This window comes from Hyaloscypha bicolor, assembly GCF_002865645.1.
Source record: "Hyaloscypha bicolor E unplaced genomic scaffold K444scaffold_190, whole genome shotgun sequence".
In the NCBI taxonomy this organism is placed as follows: domain Eukaryota; kingdom Fungi; phylum Ascomycota; class Leotiomycetes; order Helotiales; family Hyaloscyphaceae; genus Hyaloscypha; species Hyaloscypha bicolor.
Genome location: NW_020194692.1, coordinates 373,565 through 391,385, shown reverse-complemented (window position 1 = coordinate 391,385; position 17,821 = coordinate 373,565). Strand labels below are relative to the sequence as shown.

At 39.0% G+C, this 17,821-nt stretch overlaps 5 protein-coding genes across 5 annotated transcripts; 2 read left to right on the top strand and 3 right to left on the bottom strand.

The window, feature by feature from the left end:
* Positions 1-8,857: 8,857 nt before the first annotated feature.
* Positions 8,858-9,216, top strand: K444DRAFT_549055 (uncharacterized protein; the record flags this gene model as incomplete). The annotated part of the gene is made up of 2 exons (XM_024876421.1): positions 8,858-9,033; positions 9,135-9,216. The coding sequence occupies 2 exons, from the start codon at positions 8,858-8,860 to the stop codon at positions 9,214-9,216; spliced, it is 258 nt and encodes an 85-aa protein (XP_024726527.1).
* A 363-nt stretch (positions 9,217-9,579) lies between these two features.
* Positions 9,580-10,011, bottom strand: K444DRAFT_511247 (uncharacterized protein; the record flags this gene model as incomplete). Its single annotated transcript, XM_024873457.1, has 1 exon — positions 9,580-10,011. A coding segment is annotated over one exon (432 nt), but the record flags the coding sequence as incomplete, so codon positions are not given.
* A 716-nt stretch (positions 10,012-10,727) lies between these two features.
* Positions 10,728-12,228, bottom strand: K444DRAFT_291736 (uncharacterized protein). Its single transcript, XM_024871668.1, has 2 exons — positions 11,870-12,228; positions 10,728-11,817 (listed from the first exon to the last, which is right to left on the bottom strand). The coding sequence occupies exons 1-2, from the start codon at positions 12,045-12,047 to the stop codon at positions 11,075-11,077; spliced, it is 921 nt and encodes a 306-aa protein (XP_024726525.1). The 5' UTR covers positions 12,048-12,228; the 3' UTR covers positions 10,728-11,074.
* Positions 12,229-13,845: 1,617 nt separating this feature from the next.
* K444DRAFT_622693 (uncharacterized protein) lies at positions 13,846-15,136 on the top strand. The gene is made up of 3 exons (XM_024882148.1): positions 13,846-14,135; positions 14,209-14,631; positions 14,692-15,136. The coding sequence occupies exons 2-3, from the start codon at positions 14,273-14,275 to the stop codon at positions 14,834-14,836; spliced, it is 504 nt and encodes a 167-aa protein (XP_024726524.1). The 5' UTR covers positions 13,846-14,135; positions 14,209-14,272; the 3' UTR covers positions 14,837-15,136.
* Positions 15,137-15,151: 15 nt separating this feature from the next.
* On the bottom strand, positions 15,152-17,689 carry K444DRAFT_622691 (cytochrome P450). The gene is made up of 4 exons (XM_024882147.1): positions 17,106-17,689; positions 16,675-17,056; positions 15,779-16,625; positions 15,152-15,691 (listed from the first exon to the last, which is right to left on the bottom strand). Exons 1-4 carry the CDS (start codon positions 17,313-17,315, stop codon positions 15,499-15,501), a joined length of 1,632 nt encoding a protein of 543 aa, XP_024726523.1. The 5' UTR covers positions 17,316-17,689; the 3' UTR covers positions 15,152-15,498.
* Between the last annotated feature and the right edge of the window lie 132 nt (positions 17,690-17,821).

The window sequence follows — 17,821 nt, the reverse complement described above, 5'->3', positions numbered from 1 at the left end:
AATCAATTTATCTGATATAAGCCTTAGAAAGGAAAATAATAAAAATCATTTATGAATGAAATAAAGAAATCAATAAAGACCGAATTTACAATAATCTTTATCGCTTTCAATTAATTATACGAAATTTGCTTGAAGAATTGATTTCTATCGCCCGGCGTAACGCGCAATATAAGATATCCTTTTTATCATCCGATTCCATAAGGCCCATAAGAAATGATTCCATCTTAAATAGATAAATTTCGAAAATCATTATCCGGTCTAAAAATCATAAAAGGAAATATGAATAATATTAAATGTATAAAGATCTCATTTCTATAATCTGGCAATTGATTTCCATTTAATTGATCTATTTCATCTTAATGAACGAACTTATAGAATATTTTAGGCTTCGATATAATTATCTAATGATAATTTCTTTAATTCATAAATAAATGCCTTTAGCTAGGTAATCTATAAGTCTGGAATTATAAGAAAGTATTAATTCTCGGATAATATATAAGTTAAAGAATAGCTTAATAATAATTTACTACTTAATAGGCCTTTTACTATAATTCCTATAAGTCTAGTTATTATTAAGGATAAAATATACGAAAATAGAGTTTCCTATAAGGTTATTAAAGTCTCTTATCTAAAGCTTTCCCCTCTTATTAAAGATTAATTTAAGGATATAGCAGATAATACGAAATTCAAAGAAGCTATTTATTTAGAGTATATTAGTATGATTTATAATATAATTCGCTATAATAAGCCTTCTTAATACCCTATAGTAAAGGCAGAAATTAAGTAATAGTTAAAGGCAAATACTAATTAATATAGAGAACTATATTAGATTTAGTATAAGAATATGGCTAAGCGAATTCGGATTACCTTTAAGCAAGTTCGGGAATATAAAATAAGACTATTTAAGGGTAATAAGTCTTATTTTAGGTATATAGAGAAGAAATTAGATTAACTAATAAAGGAGGATCCTAAATATTTCATTATTTCGGATTCTAAGTAGGATTTTTCTATTATTTTTAATATTTAGGAAATAAGTATAAATAAATAGGGAATCAGATATAGTATAGTAGGCTATACTTATTAAAAATCATATTATTTTAGCGGTTTTGAGATTTAGGTTATATAGTAAAGGCTATAGCCTTTTATATATAACTTGCGGAAATTATATAAGAAAGCTAGTTTTTCTATAGACTTAGAGAATAATCCTTTATAAGTATTTAATTAATTGAGCTTTTATATATTATATACTATTTATATTTTACTATTTACGCTTTTAATTTATTAATTTATTATTAAGTTACGTTTTATACTCTAGTATATTTTATATGGGTTTTTGTCTTATTATAGTTTCCCTCTTATAATAGCTACTTATTTCTCCTAAAACTACCGGAAATTATAAAGATATATCTAGTTTTCTATATAGAGAAGCTATAAAAAGACATCCAGAATTCTTTACTAGATTAAGTAAACCCGGAACCGCCTCTATTAATACTAGAGAATAGTAAATAAGAATATAGTATTAAATAAGTTATTATAGTTAAGCTAGTAAGAAATAGGCTAAAGTATAGAATTTAGTAAATTAATTAGAATAAAGATCTAGTATAGTATCTAGCTTTAGTACTAAGTAATAGCCCCCTGGTTTTATAGAGTTTCTATAATAATAATATTAATATATTAGGACCTCTATAAAACCTATAATACTAGCTAGACTATATAAAAAATAATACTTATTTAGAACTATATAGAAATAATAATAAATCCTTCTAGGTTATATAGTAAAGGCACTGGCCTTTTATATATAATATCTATATCCAAGATACTAGTTTTATTTTGGGAAGAAGTATAGTATGAAATTAGATAGATTAATGGCTTATATAAAGCTCAGGAACTAGCTTATTATAAAGAAGAAAGTAATATTATAATTTCCAGATATCCGGTATCTGAGATATTTTATTAGATATTAGATACCTCCTAGATATATATAATACGGCCGCCTTACTAGGGAAATATACTTGGAATATACTAGAGATATTTAGAAGGCTAGCCCCTTCGGGACTAGTATATTATAGGGTATATATATTCCCTTATAATCTCCTGTATTCTAGTTTTCCCTTCCTTAGCTTTAAATCGTTTTTATAAGAGATCTTCTACTTTACTTTCCAAGCCCTAAATACTATACCCGTAATAACTATAGCCTAATTTAATATATTTACCTTATTATTATAACTAAAATTAATAGAATTAATAAGAATATTATATTTTAAATAGCTTTTAAAGCTATTAATAATTTTGCTAGACCTAATAATATTATTCTAACTCTTTTAGTTTATAATACTTTATCTTAAATAACCGAATATAATATCCTATTACTAATTATATTATAATAATTAGTAGTATTTAAGAAAGTAATAGTAGAAATTTAGAAGCTTTAAGCTAGATACTAGATTATAAATGCCCTAAATACCCGAAATAGTTCTAGTATTACTAATATCTATAAACTTCTCTTAAATTTAAATATTCTTATATAGTATAAAAGAAATACCGGTTAATCTAATAGTTAGGATAAACTATATAAGCTAGTAGCTATTAACGGGAAGAACTATATACTAGCTTTACTATATAGTAATATTATCTTTTACTTAATCTCTATAAAGCCCTTTTATATAGGAAATATTAAGGTTATTACTAATAGCCCTAAACCTAAATCTGTTTCCGAATTCTATAATAAGGCCAAAAATAATACAGGTATAATTTCTCCTATTATTCCCGCTATTTTACTAAAGTATAATAGAAGATATTCTTATAAGAACCCGGATTTTATAGTATTTCTATAAGATAATAACCTATACGAGAACTTTTACTAAGTTAAAATTACTAGCTTTTTAGAAAAAAGTATATTTGAGATTACTTCTAGATCTTAGATACTAAAAGAAATATATATCTTTAATTTCTAGTTTATTAATAAGATTAAGAATAAGAATATAAAGAAAGAGTTTAAGAAATCGAAACTAGTTATTTAGGCTTATAATAATAATAAGAAAGATATAATATTAATATAATTATTTATTATTTAATATATTAGTTAGAGAATTATCCTTAGTATTATTACTATAATAATAGATATTATAAAACTATATTTATATAATATCTTATAAGCTTATATCTAATTAATAATCTTACTTAATTATAATTTCTATATTAATTTATCTTATAAGCTTATTAAAGAGCTAAATCTAAATAATAATTTAGTTCTAAAAATTATAAAACTACTATATAGTATACCGGAAACTAGAAACTACTAGTTTAAGACTTACTATTCCTATTATATTAATAAGCTTTCTATGAAATAGTTAATTTATAACTCTTACCTCTTTTATAATAAATAATTCTTTGAAATTATTAGTCTTTAAACTAATAATACCCTATTTATTAGAACTAATAATTTTATAAAGGTAAAGTAACTAAAGCTTTATAAGACTAAGTTCTTAGCTAAGAAATATAAATATTTTATTTCTAATTATAATTTCAAGTTTAATAGAAGTATTATTTATATAAATACTACTAGAATTACTTTTATATAGGAATATTAGTATAAAAACCTCTGAATTATTTCTATAAAAAATACTATTACTATAAATAATAAGAGTACTATTTATTAAGATCTCTCTATTAAGAACTAATATATTACCTAATATACTAGAGAAATATATATTATATTAGTCTATTAACCAGAAGCTTTATATAACCTATTAATTATTACTTAAGTTATTAAATCCTCGGAAACTAATATAAAGGTACTTAATAAGTATATTTAATAGTAAATTAAAAATATTACTAGAGAATTAAGATTTATAAAGCTAGTAAAGAAGTTCTTATATTTAATTACTTTTATAAATACTTTATTTATAAATAATAGAGATTTTTTCTCCTAAATTAGATATATTCTAGTTCTAGTAAACAGAACTAGATATATTAATATTATTTACTAGTTCTTTACTAAATACAAGAGAGTTACTAGAAGTATTCTAGCTTTAGAACTTTATAATATGACTTATAGCTTTAATTTAAGTGCTTTAGTCAAATCTATAATTAATAAAGTACTAGAAATAGAACTATTACTAGTTATCTATATAAATTCAAAGTTATTATATAAATGCCTTATTAAATTAGGTACTATTTAAGAGAAATATCTAATAATTAATATAATATATCTTTACTAGATATATAAATAATAAGAGATTATAGAAATTAAATAAATTAAGGGAAAATTAAATCCTACTAATTCTATAACGAAATTAAAGCTAATAAATACCCTCAAGTATCTAATTAATATAAATACTATATAATTAGATATAGAAAAATAGGTCAAGTATAAATAGGGCAGAAAATAGATATATAAGATAAAAGAATATTATAGAAAAAGAAGTTATATATAAAAGGCTATAGCCTTTAGTATATAACTAAAACCTCAGAAGTAATATAGATATATAAAGCATTTGGGAAATCTGGTACTAGGCCGGATTAGGGAATTTATATGTAATTAAAGGAGAAATACTATTTTTCACGTTTTTTTAGAGAGTTTCTAATATTAATATAGCTATTTCCTTAGGAGTTATATATATAATTACGGGATATGAGATATAAGTAATATAATATGGGATATAGGATATAGTTATATAACCTCGTATCCTATAAGTAACTCGACTAGTAAACTAGACCCCTTTAGGCTTAGTAGATTTAGGGATTATATATTAATACTATAATACTATAATTCCTATTTCTAAATAATAATAACTTTACTAACTAATATAACTAGTATTTCTATACCTATATAATAGTATTATATATTACTAGTAAACTAATAATTAGTATCTAATACTTTTAGTTCTCTTTAGGCCTTTAATCTAAATCTTATAATTATATAATTTATAGAAAGAAAAAGTATTAGATTTCTTTTTAGAGAAAATAAAAACATATTTCTTAAATTCCGGAAGTAATATTTTCTAAAGCTATTAAAGCTTTATTTCTTCTAGTTATTAATTCTCTAAGCTAGAGATAGCTTTTCTTTTTCGAGCTTTAAGCTTTTTATTAATCTTATAGATAGAGATTTAACTAAAAATATTATCTTTTCTCTTAATTATATAATTAAATACTATAGAAATAAGAATAGCTAAATCTAATATTTGCTTTTTATTAAGGACTTTATTTTACTTCTTTAGCTTTTACTTGAGTATTATATCTTAATTAGGCTATAAAAGCTTCTTTTTTATAGTTTTATATAATTTTCTCTAATTAGTCTAAAAGAAGAAAGACTACTTAAGAATAGAAGGTTTCTAGAAATAGCTTATAATAGAATCTCATTAATTAGTATCTTTTTAATATTTCTTATTAGATTATTTCTCTAACTATTACTAAGAAATATTAATAATATAACCGAATTATATAAATTTGGGCTTATTCTTTAGCTATATAAGCCTATATCTTTTATAATTAACTAGAATATTAATATATATAGCCTATTTCTTACTAATAATAATATTATAATCTCTAAGATTTAGAATAATTATAAGTATATTAATACTTTATCTATTAATTAGAAATAAGACTTCTATATATTTCTTAGTAAATTCTATTAGCTTTCTATTAAAACCGCATATAGTATAAGGTAAGAGAAGAGATTATTATTATAAAACCGGGTTTCTGGACTTGGAAAGCAAGATAGAATAGCTCTTAATTCGAGGATTCTAAACTAAGGAAAGAAGCTTATAAATACGGGAGCTTGGTATTCTAAATACTAGCCAGCCATATGCATTATTGCGATCACGTGACGCTAAATTTACTAGTAAAGTGGCAGAGTATAATAATTATAGTTTCATTCCTAAGAATTACTCTATAAGCTAAGTAAGCTTTATATTAATAAAAGTATAACTATTAGCTCTAGTATTAAAAAGAAAAGAAAACTTAATTCCTAATTCATTTATACTAATAATATAAGATATTATAAAAGTATTTCCTTTTATTAGACAAGTCAAGTTAATCTCTATTAAATCCATATTATAAGCCCCTAAAATAAAGACTTTCTTTAAAAGTACTTATTTTCCGGTTTTATACTAGAATTAGAGCTTGAATTCTCCAAATACTTTACTAGAATAGGAACTAGATATTCTAATAGAATAGAAACTAAGCCTGGTTTAATTCTAGAAAGAGTTCCCTTAGTTTCCTTATTATATCTAACCAGATAGTATTTAATATAGTAATTAAACTCGTTATAGTTATAGTACTTAATAGTTAAGAGATCTTTAGTCTTTATGAAATATTACTTGTATTTATAAGAGAGTATATACTTAATAAGAATAGTTAATATAGGCTCCTTGGGTTCCTTTTTAGAAATATATTCCTTAGGAATATAAGAGAATATAATATTAGAAGTAAACTTACTAGAATAGTTCCTGTTTTCTTATATTTTTTAGTCTTTTTATATATAGCCTTAATTTACTAATTATTAGTAGTATAATACTAAGTAAAGCAAGTAGTATTAATAGAAGAATTATTATAGTATATATATACTAATTCTTAAAGCTTTAGTAAGAGCTTCTTATTTAGTTTATATATAATATCTTAAAGACTAATATTGCCTTTTATAAATAGTTATAAGAAAAGAGTATAGAACTTCTGAAATACTTAACTAGAATATATTTAAAGCTTACTAAAGTCGTAGTAAGTATTCTATATCTTATTAGGGTTAGAGTATAGCTTCTTTAGATAGAAGTATAACTCTAAGAGCTAATAGTACTAATTCGAACTATCCTCGTCTATATAAGGGTTAGTTAGAGCAAGAGTATTACTAGTAAGTCTACTAGAAGTCACACAGAGTCGGTGAGACCACTTTGCCCTGGCTCTGAGCCTTGAATTTCTTTCCAACTTTCCGTTCTCTAATGAACTACTTAGCCACAATGAAATCGACCATTGGGAGCGAAAAAGAAATTGAATAATAAAATTCCCCAAGTTATAAATGATTCAATTGAAATGTGAAAAGATCCATGATCTGAGATCCCCTCGACTCATCCCATCCTAGACACTTCAAAATCGTCAAATAAGGGCTCGAATTACGATTCAAAAGGTGCAACAATTTTGATTAAAAGAGCCGCGCAATGGAACTCGTATAAATATAAGACATTGAACTGCAGAGAATGGTTGGACTCTTGAAGTGTTCCAGGGGACAGTGAAAAAGTCCAGCTCATGTGAGGCAGGCAAGCCCCTAGAAACCAAAGGGTGGAGGTTGACAAGAGAATAATGGGTGATACAAAAGAAGGAAAGGAATTTCGGTTGAATTGGGGTAGTCTACGTTTGAAGATAATTAATATACATTATTATAAGTCTTGGTGTCTACTTATCCCTCGGTACACTAAAGTTTCGCTCGTCAACAAAAGGTAGCTAAATATTCTTCATTCAATCGTCTCACTGCATCTCCTGATTAAAATCCAGATACATAGCATTGCTCGCTATTGGGTTTTGTTTCGCCGCTTCGAGGGAGGTCGAAAGGTCAATTGGCGCATCTGGTTGATCATATAGTCTGTTGGATCGCGCCAAGTTGCCGTTTGGTTCATTCGATCTGTTAAGTCCTCTTCCATGAATTGTTTTGCCAAAGCCACAGTAGCCTTGTAGTATGCACCTCTATAACTGGTAGGAGTGTAGTTGGCATAAGAAGTGAAAGATAGTCGGCAGCATATTGGAAGCCACCCATCGCGCACAGATACCTACAGATATGAGGGATAATAGAACAGAAGGCGCAAATTTCCAGCCGGAAATTACTTGGTTAGTACTTTCGAAAGAGCTGATAACTGCTGCGAGTGTACCTGATAATTGTTATTGCTAACTCCTTGAGTATTAAGATATACATACGGCGTACAGTCACGAGCAATGCCGTGATGCCGAGAACTGGAAAGCGGATCTAAATCTAGGACGCCATGAGCGATGATCTTGGACTCGCCTGGTTCGATCGATGGAGCCTGGATAGTGTAGTGCATCGATATGCGAGGATGGAAGTTGACCTAAAGGTATAGATGTGTCTTCGCCCACATTGCTGACAATTGTTATGACTGGAACACTGGTCTGGAGGCGGAGATAGAAGCAAGAGACAGCCTTTGCCGTAGGAACAAGTATATAAAGCCTTTTTCTAGATTAGAAGTCGCTATTATCTTTGTGCCTCGAAGGGTGATTTGCATTTAAAGCGCGGTGTTTGGCTTGCTTCAACTGACCAACAAAAACTTCCTGCACTCAAATGGTTCAGGTGTCAAAGAACAATTCAGCCAGACTTTACTCTCGTTCTATCTTCTCTAACTCTTCAACCCTCTAACAAATAGAGCCTCAAAATGGTTGCACAAGGGCATTCGTTCCTTGACCCTGCGAACGGAGTTTCCTTCCCCTTTACCCCGCTCCCCTCCCAAACCAAGGGATCTGCGGGGTACAAGGATGCGATTGGACTCCCTAAATAGCCGTGCCTCAACCCCACCAATGACCACCCCTCGCAGCTGCAGGGACGGAGGCACACATCCAATTACCCGCTCGCCTTCATGAGAGGGATTCATGCGGAAATGGGCTGTTGTTTGGCAAGCGAGGGGGTCGGGCTCTGGCTTGTGAGATGTGAGAAGGTAGTTTCGACGTCTCGTCTCGTCTTCGCGTCTTCTTCATCACTCTTCCATCGTAAACATCAAGACCGTCATCATCTGCAGGTCGGAAGATATCAGTCCTCACTCCACCGGTCGAGTCCACCTCTCTCGACCTCAGTGCTCCCTTCTCGAGACTCGACCCCGCAACGAAGAACCCTGGCCCCGTAATCTCCACTCCAAACACGACGATGTCTCCCATCATTCGAAGCCCAGTGCTCTCCGCACTCGCACGAACCAAGTTCCAACGACCTGCTATCCAGCAATTCAGGACATATGCTGCTGTGCGCTCGGCGAGCGCTGGTGCTGCTGAGGGCCAGGCGGCTTGGGCTGCGCAGTGGAAGAAAGTGGGTGGGAGTGCTATGATGTGAGTCTTCCATTGTACCGGTTTTTGTCGAGAAAGAGGAGGTGAGGGAGGGAAGGAGAGAGGCAGCGTAGAGAAGAGGGGCTAATGTGCATATTTGGCAGGTACTTCCCCGTCGTGGCCGTTGTCATGTTTTGGCCGTATGCCGTGCCGCCGATTATGGAGCTGGTTGAGGACAAATGGTGACGGAGTCTCCCATTGATGTTGCAAAGACAGATTAGATGGACTGGAGAAAGGAAATATGGCAGGATGCGGATCGGTGCGGAGGTCAGAAACGAAAGAACATTCATTATCCAGCAATGAAATGTGACTTGGTTAAAGAGAACACCATCTCGAGGCAAGTGAAATGAGTTATTCATGTGGGTATCTCTCTCTGGCTCATATACTTCCAACTTCACATCCGTCTGGGAATTCCTCCACGGTGCCAAGTGGCTCTAAAATGACATTTGAAGCGAAGTATCTCATTAAACCCAATATAACAATCCATCCTCTTCGGAAATCCAAACACCATCATATATCCATCTATTTCGGCAATGCAGGCAACGGAATATAAGTATCCGGTCTATTGGCCTCTGCCGTCAATCGCACCGCAGTATACCTCGCCTCAATAGCGCGAACCGTCTCCCAAACATCCAACCTCTTCGGCCCCTGCACGCCCTCCACGCGTCCACTAACAGCCATCTCAATCTCCCTCTCCTTCTCCTCAATATACTCCCTCAACTCCCGCCACCCATTCCAATCTTGCCGAATCCTGTTCGGCAATCCTTGGGACTTCAGTACAGCAAGCAGAGAAGCAAGCGCCGTGTTCGCGGCCCCGAAAACGGTAATCAGAACATGAGACGAATTCCCTGCCCCGAAAGCAGTGACGGATGCACCGACGATAATCTGCAGGAACATAGCGGCGGTCACGCTGAAGTCGCAGAATATGTACTTCCAGCGAGCGGTACGCTCACATGACAGCACTTGGCTGTAAACACCCTTGTTCTTTGCCGTGAGCTTGGGCTTGTCGGGTGGTGGGGGAGGATTCGGGTTCTTCTTGGTGGGCTTCACGGGTTTCGGGGGCTTTGGGGGCGGGATCCCGAGCGCGGAGTGGAAGATTTGAAGGGGGGTCTGGGCTGGTGGGTCATCGTGGGATGGCTCGATTGTGACGGCATAGTCATGGGACTTTTCGTCTGGAAAAGTTGAGGTTTGCGTCGGTTGGTGCGTTGGTGGTGGAGGGCTTCGAGGACTTGTTGGCATGGGAGAATGAGCTGGTGCTGAATGAATCTCAGTGATCGTACTCTGGCCTGGAGCTTTGGACGATGTTGGTGAAACCATTTTGAGTTCGTGCTGTCTTTCGATTTCCCAAGGGTAAAATTGGAAGAAAAACGCGCATCGGGGGGGTTCTGCTTGATAATAAGCGTACGAAGGAAAGACAGATGATCTGCAATACTTTTGCCCATCAGATAGTGGCGTACAATAAATTGCAGCCATGCCTCGGAATTGCTTGCGTGTGGATGTCGTGTCAGCCTCGTGAGTCCTCAAGTGGTTTTGACTTGCTTTTTCGGAAGTAAGCGAAATGCATGTCCCGCAAATGGCTTGCACGCATCCAGCTGATTGTCCCGAACTGGCAGAGGCGCTGAACGAACCGAGAAATGATTTGCAATTGACGTGGCGGAATTATTGAGATTGTTGATCAATTGAGACCCGTCAGCAAATCCGCGCTCTCGTATGGTATCTCCGGGACTTGCCTGTGTCACCTGGTTGCCGGGGACGCAATTGTCGTAGCCGGTGACAGGTTGTGCTCCAATCGTAGTGCAGTCGTGTGTTACTTGACATCAACCTAACTCGTAATGGCTGAGCACAAATGTAGTGGCTTAATGTCGTGGGAGACCAGTGGAGATATCCCAGACAATTGGATGTGTTCCGAGTTCTGTACGAGCCCAACCTGAATCTCAGTAGGTGAAGGCTCAAGGTGCGTGGGCCAAATATTCGGTCTGCGTGATCGAGTAAGGCTTGTCTGGTTCTAGAAACTGGTTTGATGCGAGATGAGAGCCAGTATTCTTCATTCGGAAAATTCGACGCTGTCGTCAGCCGCAACATCACCCCCTAGAAGCAGGACCATGCTCTCCATTTCATCAAGCCTTTTCGATAGCTTCTTGTTCGTCTTTTCAGATCCTCGCAGTTTCTGCTCATACAACGCCACTTCGGTATCGATTTCATGTTCGATTTGTATTTCGATTGATTCTTTCAACCTGACCTTCTCAGAGCGGATCAACTTGAGGACCTCAGCACTGAGACTTGACTTTCTTTCATTTCTCAGAATTATTGCGTCTTCGAGTTGCGGAGGAGGCGAATCCCCGCGTGACGGTCGTGATCTAGATCCCGATGCAACACCCAAAACATGCCCGCCGGTATCAGGAGTTGGCAAGGACTCTCCAGCGCTCTTCGATTTATCAGTCTGACCTGGGGTGGCAAACCTTGTGGTTTTGGCGGCCTTCCTTGAAGGGTCAGCATCTTCGAAATCTGATAGTTCAGCCACCTCGACGTTCTGGTCCGATGGTCCGCCAGTTTCGTCCTCGTCTGACACCTCTCGCGATTTTGGCTTTCTCTTCGTAATGGATTTCGTCCATGGATTTCCCAGGTCTTTGGGGGCTTCTTCGGATACCTTTTCAATTACCTTCGGGGTCTCGGGTGCAGGTGGTGGTGGTGAGCCATGTTTTATATGCCACTCTTTTGCTTCTTTCTCGTCCTCCACCCACAAGAAGAAGTTGCATTTGTGAGCTACAGGCTTGGGGCACGTCCAAACTTTGCGATCGATTAGGTCTCTAAAGAATGAAGGCAAGTAGCATTGACATACATTTGTCTCCATAGCTGGTTTTAGTTTTGTCCTTGACCGTCAGGCAATTTGCCTTTCTGTCGCAGTCACAATACCACTTCCCGTCTTGAAGCCGCCCGCCCCAGTTTTTCGTCTGTTCAGGAGTCTCAACCTCGGATTCCCTCTCCTTCCCCTTTCCCTTATCATTTGCGGTCGTCATAACAGTCAAAAAGCTGGGAATCTTCGCTGCAGGTGTCGCTTGCTCTCGATCGCGATGAGTGATTTTCGTGGCAAGGTGGGTGCAAGACTTCGCCCTCGTGCTGGTGAGCCCTTCAATTGCCACTCCGTGTGTCCTTAGTGCTTAGCTCAAATGGGCGAACGTAAGTGAAGTGATGAGCCCAGCTCGCAATTGATGTAGAACGGGGACAGGGTTGCAGGATTGTGGAATGATGGAGAAGCTGATGGAGCATGAAATGCGAGGCTGACGATCATCTTGAGCCCGGCCACCGCCATTTCCATACCCCTGTCCCCGGCTCGAGGTGTGTAGTTTTCTCAACAGTCTCAAAAAATGAATTGAACTCTATCATGAAATTTCCTCTTTAGATGAAAACGGAACGAGAAAAGAAACAGAGGTCTTTAAGAAAGAAAGGGATGAAGGATCGACAGATTGATGGATTGATCTTCGCCTGCTCGGTCAGCTTAAATTTTGCGGGTCGGCCCCTGAGTTTTTAGCGAGTATCCTGGCCCACTATTCTAAACGATCAACTGGTTCAATTGAGTTACGCCTTGAGACTTGTAAAAGTCCAGAGACAGGCAGGTTAAAGATCTGTTTCGAAAAGAGTTCCATGAGCACTATATAGATCACCAATCAAGATCGACCTTCAAGCAATCAAGCGAGAAGCCCTTTGGTTGCGAGGAGCGGTATATTTTCAAACCCTTGAAGGAAAAAAGAGCCAGTGGATATAGGCCTTTTGGAAGCGCTCACGTCACTGAGAGGAAACACTTCACACGTGAACGGGTCACGTGCAGGCGGATCACCTCACCAGCAAAAAAACAAAAAAAAAATTGCTCGAAAATAGAGCTTCTTGATACTTACCGTTGCTCAGTCTATACTTAGCTCTACTGCTCCCAATGGACACCCCGGGAGTCAACTCTTTCAACTCCCCTGGAGTTTCTTCGGAGCGGAGACGCTAAATCTTGCGGGGTGCATAACCTCAAAGCTTGTCTTTCGGTTGGCTTCAGCCCCGACATAAACCCCCCCTTTTCTGTACGATCGTGCCACAGTCGGGTAAAATGTTCCTCCGTGAGGCCCCAAAACTCTCTTATCGTGGAGCACTTGCCAATCGCTTCAGGATTAAGTCGAGAAGCGAAATGCTTATTGAACACTCAAACACCAAAGACACCAATCATTGAAATGTGGCGTCTATGGGCACGCGAAGGATTGGAACCCCTGAGGAGGAATATTTAGGCCGCAATCCTGGCACACCGTTTTGAATCTGCTAACCTCCTAAAACGGAGCCCTATTAGGAAGGCGTAATAATGCAAGACTTCTGTACAAGATTACAGGGCCTAGGCCCAATCGAACCCTGTGAAAGCAAATTACGTAGCATTTGGTACCTTAGGTTTGCCAGAGAGTAGGAAACTCTATTTTCTAGTAGGTGCACGTGTATTACCGAAATTGTCACCTAAGGAGTCAAGCGAGGCTGGCGAAGCGAGATAACTAGCTGTGCCTTACAATTGAGATTTGCACTCTTCCAGGGTCCTCATTGAGGAAATACGCAGTATGGAAAAAACCGTAACCCCTGTCGCTGGCCTACATGTCTCTGGTAATTCGAAACTCGTTCTCGAAAAGAGGTAACCGAATCACCGAAAAAGGAAACGTTTTTGCTGCTCCTCGGACATCGGCACGGATGTTCTTTACGCCGCATCTTACTTATTCAACATTCCTCCGGCCTCCACGCCGATCCTGCCAATTTTAGTATATGCTGCATTTAATCAAATAAGCATAAGTTCAGCCCGTTTGCTTGGTGAACCAATCGTGTAACAATATCGCATGACATTCTGCGTCCTGTGTCCGCTTAGCGCCCCTTTGTGGAGATGAGTGGAGGATGAGAACCGTTGGAGGCTTGATTTTCGAGACCTGTCTTTCACAGATGCGTTTGCGGGGGACCCTGGTTGGCAGGTTACTCCGTGATCAGCTTTCCATTTTTGGATAGCAGGAGAGGAATAAATAGGGAGGGACTCCTTTCCTTTTCCTGTTGTTGAAAAAGACCTTTCCACTTCCCAAAGGGCGCCATAGCCAAGGTTGGTTTCTTCCTCCTTCCCCTTTTTCAAGATTTCTTTTTTCCTTGGGAATATCAATAAAAGTAACCACAGTACAGATACACAGGCCTCCCCTTGTCGAAGCCTCTGCACAAACCCCAACTATCTTCCAAACTCATCATCATGAAGACCACCCTCTTCCTCCTCGTCCCTCTCCTCTCTCTCACTCTCGCCCAAACTACGACGACACCTCCCTGCGTCGCTTCCTGCGAAAAAACATCCGCCGCCTCGTCAACCTGTAACGGCAACGAGACCGGCGCCGCCCTTGACCAGTGCACCTGCGACTCGCTGATTGGTACCAGCCTAATTACCTGCATCCAAGCGTGCCCCTCTTCCGAAATCTCTGTCTTCGCGGCCGGTGTGCCGGCTCTATGTAGAGGGACTTTGTTCCCCGGTGTGACTGTGAGTTCGTCGAGCGATGGGGCTGCTCCAACAACGAGTTCGGGGGGGAGTGGCAGTGGGGCGACGACTACGAGTAGTGGGTGAGTTTTCTGGTCGATAGGGGGTGATGTGGGAAGGAGGGCAGTGCTAACGAACTAAAGGTCCCCTTCATCCACAGCAAGTCCGTCATCATCTTCAACTGCCAAGTCAGGAGGCGGAACAGGTGCCGCTGTGCAGGGCAAGGTGTTGGATATTTCCTTAGTGGCTGCATTCATGGGTGGAGTGTTCACTCTGCTGATGTTGTAAGCCATTTCGAGGGGGAATAAGGGAAGCGTAGGTTGGAAACAAACGAGTGTTGGTGTTAGGGACAGGAAGTGGGTGTTGTGAGAGGCCATTTTGCGAGCATATAAGTAGTAAAATACATTTGTACTTTTGGGGAATAGATGATTGCGTACCTGGAAACTGCCTGGAAACAGTATCAGTGTTGCTCTCGCTCAACCTGGCAGAGGCCCGGCCTCGAGGCCCTCTAAATATTTCACGCCTCAGCGGCATCATCGCCATGGAACAACAGATACTGAGAATGAAACAATGTCCCTACATCTCAACTTACTAGGTCAAGATCTTCGGTGCAATTTTCTTACATTCGTGGAAATGGATAATATATACACCATGCAAAGGCTTCCCTTTCGGGCCTCTCCCTTCTCTGCCCGCTCACTCGGCAGGTATTCCCTTTCGACCCGAGCCTCGACTATATATACAACAACGCGTCAGAACATATCCCAAGCTTGGCCCACGTTTTCCTTGCGCAGTATAGCGTGAAGCTTTCCAGAAAAGCCGCGAGCTGACCAAGATCTCCAAAGCCTGTTCCAACTTCCCAGGTGGCGCTTAAGTCCACCCTGACGCCCTTCATAGCTTTTGTCAGACTCGAAGGAGAGACTCTCTCCATTCTCTTTTTAGATCATTCTCGATCATAATTTCCTCCTCCGTACCGAGATGGTTTTCTTCATGGGCGGGATGATCGAGCCAGCAATGAATGAATTCGGAGGACGGATCGTGAGAGGTTTGACATCATAGTTCATCATGATGTACGCAACCAGTAACTTCATCTCCGTTGCGGCGAAAAAGCGTCCGGGACAGGCGTGGCGGCCGTGGCCGAAGGATCTGTCGAGAATTAACACTTGACTTTCAAGTTATTGTCTCATGACAACAGGTGGCTATAATAGCAACACGAAGGTTGGGGGTGCAAACAGGAAAGTGTCCGAAGTTGTAACGGTCGCTAAATTCTTTGACTCAAGTAACTTAGCGAGACCCTCCTTTTTCATAGAATACTGCATCTTGTCGCCATTTCCTTCTATTCTTGCCTTTCCCGCAGCAGTGGAAATTTCTCTAGGCCGAGAAAACCGAAAGGCGTCATATGTAATAGCATTCTCATAAATGCTATCATCGTGGTGTATCGAGTATGTGGAAGTTCCCAGCCTGGTTCCCTGGGGTAAATGGAGTCCGTTGCTCATGGTAGCTCCGTGCGGATCAACCACAACCCTATCCATCCCTGTACACATGAATGATGATATCCGCAAGCTTTCTCTTACTGCGCTGTCGGTCTTGATCAATTTGGCAATTGTGTTCTTGTCCCATTTACCGCCACTCTCTGACAACGCCTGTTCAACCTCCTCTCGAATTTCCTTGACGTATGTGTCAGCCATTGGGGAAGCGTAGATATCGAAGAGGATATTTGTAGCTGTAAAAGTTGAAGTATGAATTGCCGCGAAGTTGAGGGTCATTATCCGCTTGGCGATCTTCGGAGGTGTGTTTTCAATCCCGTCCAGCTCAACTTCCTTGATATGCCAGGTTGTGTAATCATTCAAGTCGGGTCGGGGGATCCCAGTCTTTTCGGCCTCCTTTAGATCTTTCATTCGTTGTTGGATGAAGGGGATTAGATATTTTGACGCTTTGTATAAGTGGAATCTATTGGGCAGGACGAATATCCAGGCTACCAATGGTTGAAACATTGCAGGGACGAGCTTGAGTAGTGTGCCGCTGAGGGCAACGGCTCCAGCAAAGCCTTCGGCAGAGTCAAGATATTCATCATTCCGGCCTGCATTTGTTAGCCACATGTAGCTCTTTGGGGTATCATAATTCCTCACACAGAGACAGGCCAACGAAGATCCTGTTTGATGACCTGGAGACCACCTTACCCATTGTCTCAAACACCCCAACCTCCTTCCAATTGTCTGTGTCCTTTCCCCAGTAATGTGCCACTCCAACCGCAAGCTCTTCTTCAATTTCTTCAACCAATGAACCAAGGGAACGTGTCAAATTCCGTCGAACTATGACCTCTTGTATTGGATTCCTAGCCATGGTGGGGTCGAGGAGAACATAGTCCGTCAAGAGAGAGTTACGCTGCGCCAGCTGGGCACTCAACACACTGTCTGCTTGGTCTGCAATCCACTTGACCTGCGACCCTGGGAGAATAACCATCGATTTGTCGGATCTCGGGAGGATAAAAGAGATCTCTGAAGCTGAATACTATCATCCAGAGTAAGCCCCGCGATCAACAATTGAGTGGAGTACGAACCTTCCGATACCCCGCCTCCATTGTTGCCAGCACTCCGGTTCCAAGACTGCCAATACGCGTTCGCGGACCTGCGAAGATTCCCGACTTCAAGCCCACCCATGGCAGCGAGTCCACGTCCACATCCGACTTAACAGTGAGCTGGGCCGTGTATCCCACCGCGATCAAAATTGCCAACCCCGCCAGCACAACAGACAGCTGGTCGAACACCATGACGGAAAGTTAATCATAAAGTTAAAAGAAGAGTGATCGAATGAGCATGGTTTCGACATTGGAATTGGCCTGGGCGGGGTGGGCGTGGAACAAATAGAAGGCGTTTCAGGACGGTTCCATGACCTGGGCCGTCCTCCTGGCAGATTTGCACTGGGAGCTTCACGAGCTCCAGCGGCCCCACGCCCGGATCAGCCTGGTGCCGGGCCACTGAGCGCCACCATCCGAGATCTTTGGGGAGTAATTGGTCAAAGGCGCTGGAAACGTGCCGAGGAGGCAACCTCCCGGTGTCAGTGACGGTGCTGTAGTGTAGTGCTTCCAAATCGTCTCGGCCTGGCAAGATCCGGCGCTCGGGCGCGGAGTTGGGCACAAAGGAGAAGAACATAACGGGAGGTCGAATGAAATAGAAACTAGAGAAGGAACAACAATAAGGCTTCTTCATAATGAGAACTGCACACACAGTCGTGTGAAATTGGAACGTTGATGACTCCTAGTGAGGTGTGTCATGG